Consider the following 3130-nt stretch of genomic DNA (forward strand, 5'->3'; position numbering starts at 1 on the left):
GCTACTGAATATCTCAGTTTCCCAAGCATGACTCGACGTAGTCTCTTTCAAGCACTCTGAGAAACACGTGTCCTTCACCGTCGATTTCTTTTTCCAAGTATGGCTTTTCATTATTCAATGATTATAACGCTTTCGTTCTTTCGCTGTTGGGTGTCAACCATAAAGCCAGCGGGTTAAAATAAAATACGCAAAGTGTGTAATGACTGGATAGCCTTCGCAAACGTTACCATTACCAGGTATGAAAAAAAGCGGATACTATGTACTGGAATGAATAATAAATAGTTATAAATCCCGCCGTCTTAATACGCAACCCCCTATAATCTGTCCTCGTGATTAAAATTTCTCCTATGATGCTTAACGCTGTCACCGATGCTGAATTATAACCAATTTGATTAGAGATTGAATAAGATAATAATTAATTATGTACTATGCAAATGGTCATATGGTCGGGAAAAATGTAACCGACACACATACAACTCACACACAACAGACACATACATGCAAACATTCATGTGTGTTGAGAGACATTTTTGTATTATTTTATTTGTTTTCAACTCCCCTCCCCCCACATAAGCTATACATTTTTGAAATGCTTCTATACCATTTGCTGATGCTGGTGATGTTGATATCGGTGATTGGGATGATGGTTGTATCGACGTTTTATTTTTTTCTTTCGAGCAGTTTTATAAAATTTTCACGATCCCTTTATTGAAGTTTCATAATTATTTTTCACAATGTATTTGTTTCTTGTCCATTACAGGATATTGTGACAATATGGATAATTCTTCAAATATGAAGATTCAAGAATTCTAAGACATCACAGAGAAAGCCTATTTGTTCGTCCACTTCTCGACATCTACTGAAAGATCAAACGTGCAATTCGCTCCACTGTCCCTCCAGTAAACACCAAACACCATCCCCATGGCTTCAATGGAATCTTCCAGAAAAGCCCACTTTGTCGGAAAGTGGCACGAGGATACTTTCTCGGACGAAATATTGAAAAATATTGCTGCTCATGCGCTAGCCGAAAAAGGTAAAAAAGTGAAAATAACAATGAACAAAGATGGCGTTCGCTTTATCAAACAAAAAGTTTTTAAAGAAGACGTTGTGAACTTTCATCCTCTCAAAAACATCAAGACTGTAACTAGAAACACACGATGTGATTATTGCGTCATGTTTATCCTGGCAGATGTTGTCAAAAGATATCAAATCATTGCGATACGATGTGATTCTGAAGCAGACGCCGTTTACATAACAAACTTTTTCAATCAATTTCGTCATAACAACACGTACAGAAACGTCGAACTTCAGAAGCGTAGTGACACTGGTAACTGGACCCTTCGGGATAGAAGTGCCCATAATGCCAGTCTTCACCTCAGGGAAGTTTTTAAAGAACAGCAACTCCAACGCCAAAAATCTGAGGATCACAACGGAAATGTAATCATATCCGGATCAAACACAATCCCTATCTCCAATCAAAACGGTGTGCTAAAACAGACCAGCGTAGAATCGGAGTCAGCCTTTCCTTATGCGGATCTCCAGCCAGCAACAACAACAAGTGAATGGAAAGCGGGTCAAATAACAGCCTTCTCCAAGGGTGGCGAAACTAAAGATGATGTTTCGGCTTTAATCGAACACTCTAAAATCGCCGAAAAAGTAACACATATTGACACACGTAGAGGAATGACTTTACTAGCAAACAAACCAAAAATTCACGATGGAAGGATATACACACCAGGAACGCAAACTCTCGGTACCAGACGCGTCTCGGGCGATCTTGCCCTTTTCAAGCAATATCAACCAACGCGAGCAGTCCCCGGACGTAACAGCATGATCGTTAAGTTAAATACAGGTCCAATGATGAACGGTACTTTAGGGAAAATGAGAACTAACTCCTTGAGAATGCCAACACCTTCTCAAAAGCTGTCAACGAGCTCAACAATTCAGAGATCGATTGAACAAACATACGCAAAACCCGTCATTATTCAACACAACGGAGATGCCCCTATGGCTAAACCCATAATTGTACAACAACGTATTCGTCGAGGGTCAGGAAATTCTGTTATCCTAGCGCGTAGTCAACGACCTTCAACAGTTCACGTCATGGGTGAAAACCGACTCCATCTTTTGCACGATGGAGGTGACATAAAATTTTGATCTCTTACAGTGAATAAGATGATTCCCGAATTGTGCTTAAAAGCACGGAACACATTTGGACAGAGCACCATGTGTACAATTTTCTTAAAATATTTCTAGGGACATAGTGATATGGTGTAATGGCGTGGTTACAATATATATATATATATATATATATATATATATATATATATATATATATATATATATAATATAGTTGTGTGTGTGTGTGTGTGTGTGCGTAAGGTTTGCTCCTCGTATTTATATACTTATTATCAAATAATTCTCCCTATTCTCAATTGCATGGAGCAATTCTCTGTAGAAGAGCTGGCTTGTATATCACATGGTCATGATTTCACTCGGAGATTCAAGGTGACTGATGCTCAGTTCTTTGGGTGTCTCGAGGCAATATGGTATACGAGAGACTGGACTTGTTTCTTATAACCAATTATTTTTATGTTAATGCGTATCCCTTTAAAGGAGAACATGATGTCTCTTCATAAGACTTTGGTTGGCCTTACACTGGAGTCAAGGGAGGAGGGGGGGGGGGGGGGCAATTTGCTTTCCTGGAATGCATCCCTTATATTACTTTTGATTAGTCGGAGTCCTACACAAATGGGTCACTGGCATAAATGAAATATAAATTTATCTTTGTGTTCTTTTCTTAGGGCTGGTATGACTAAAAGTGTCGCTAGCAAAGTAAAACGTTTGAAACAAACTTAAAAGTTTTGGCAATATCCGAGATTAAGATTTTAATTTGTTTTTTTTTTTTGGTATGCAATGCATAAAAAGCCCGCACACATATTCCTTTGATGTTCACATACGTTTGCCAAAGTCCCGTTATCAGAACAGTCAAAAGTATAGTATTCGTTTTGGGGGATGATATTAGTTTTTTCCTTGTAGATCATCTCTCTGTTAGGTACCATTATTGTTTTTGTGTTTAATATACTGTGTAAACAAACACTAGAGTAAATTCCCATTAGTGGAATCCTGT

The 3130-nt window shown here is 38.3% G+C and overlaps 1 protein-coding gene across 1 annotated transcript in view; it reads left to right on the forward strand.

Annotated features, from left to right (window-relative positions):
* Nucleotides 1-2298, forward strand: part of LOC144967801 (uncharacterized) — a 22468-nt gene extending 20170 nt beyond the window's left edge. Inside the window, exon 2 of the mRNA XM_078905453.1 lies at nucleotides 761-2298. Within this exon, the coding sequence (XP_078761579.1) occupies nucleotides 922-2157 (1236 nt within the window). The 5' untranslated portion in view covers nucleotides 761-921 and the 3' untranslated portion in view covers nucleotides 2158-2298. The remainder of the gene's footprint in view (nucleotides 1-760) is intronic.
* The last annotated feature ends 832 nt before the right edge of the window (nucleotides 2299-3130 follow it).

Source organism: Berghia stephanieae, chromosome 3, assembly GCF_034508935.2.
Source record: "Berghia stephanieae isolate SIO BIC M18660-M18661 chromosome 3, UCSD_Bste_1.3, whole genome shotgun sequence".
Taxonomy (NCBI): domain Eukaryota; kingdom Metazoa; phylum Mollusca; class Gastropoda; order Nudibranchia; family Aeolidiidae; genus Berghia; species Berghia stephanieae.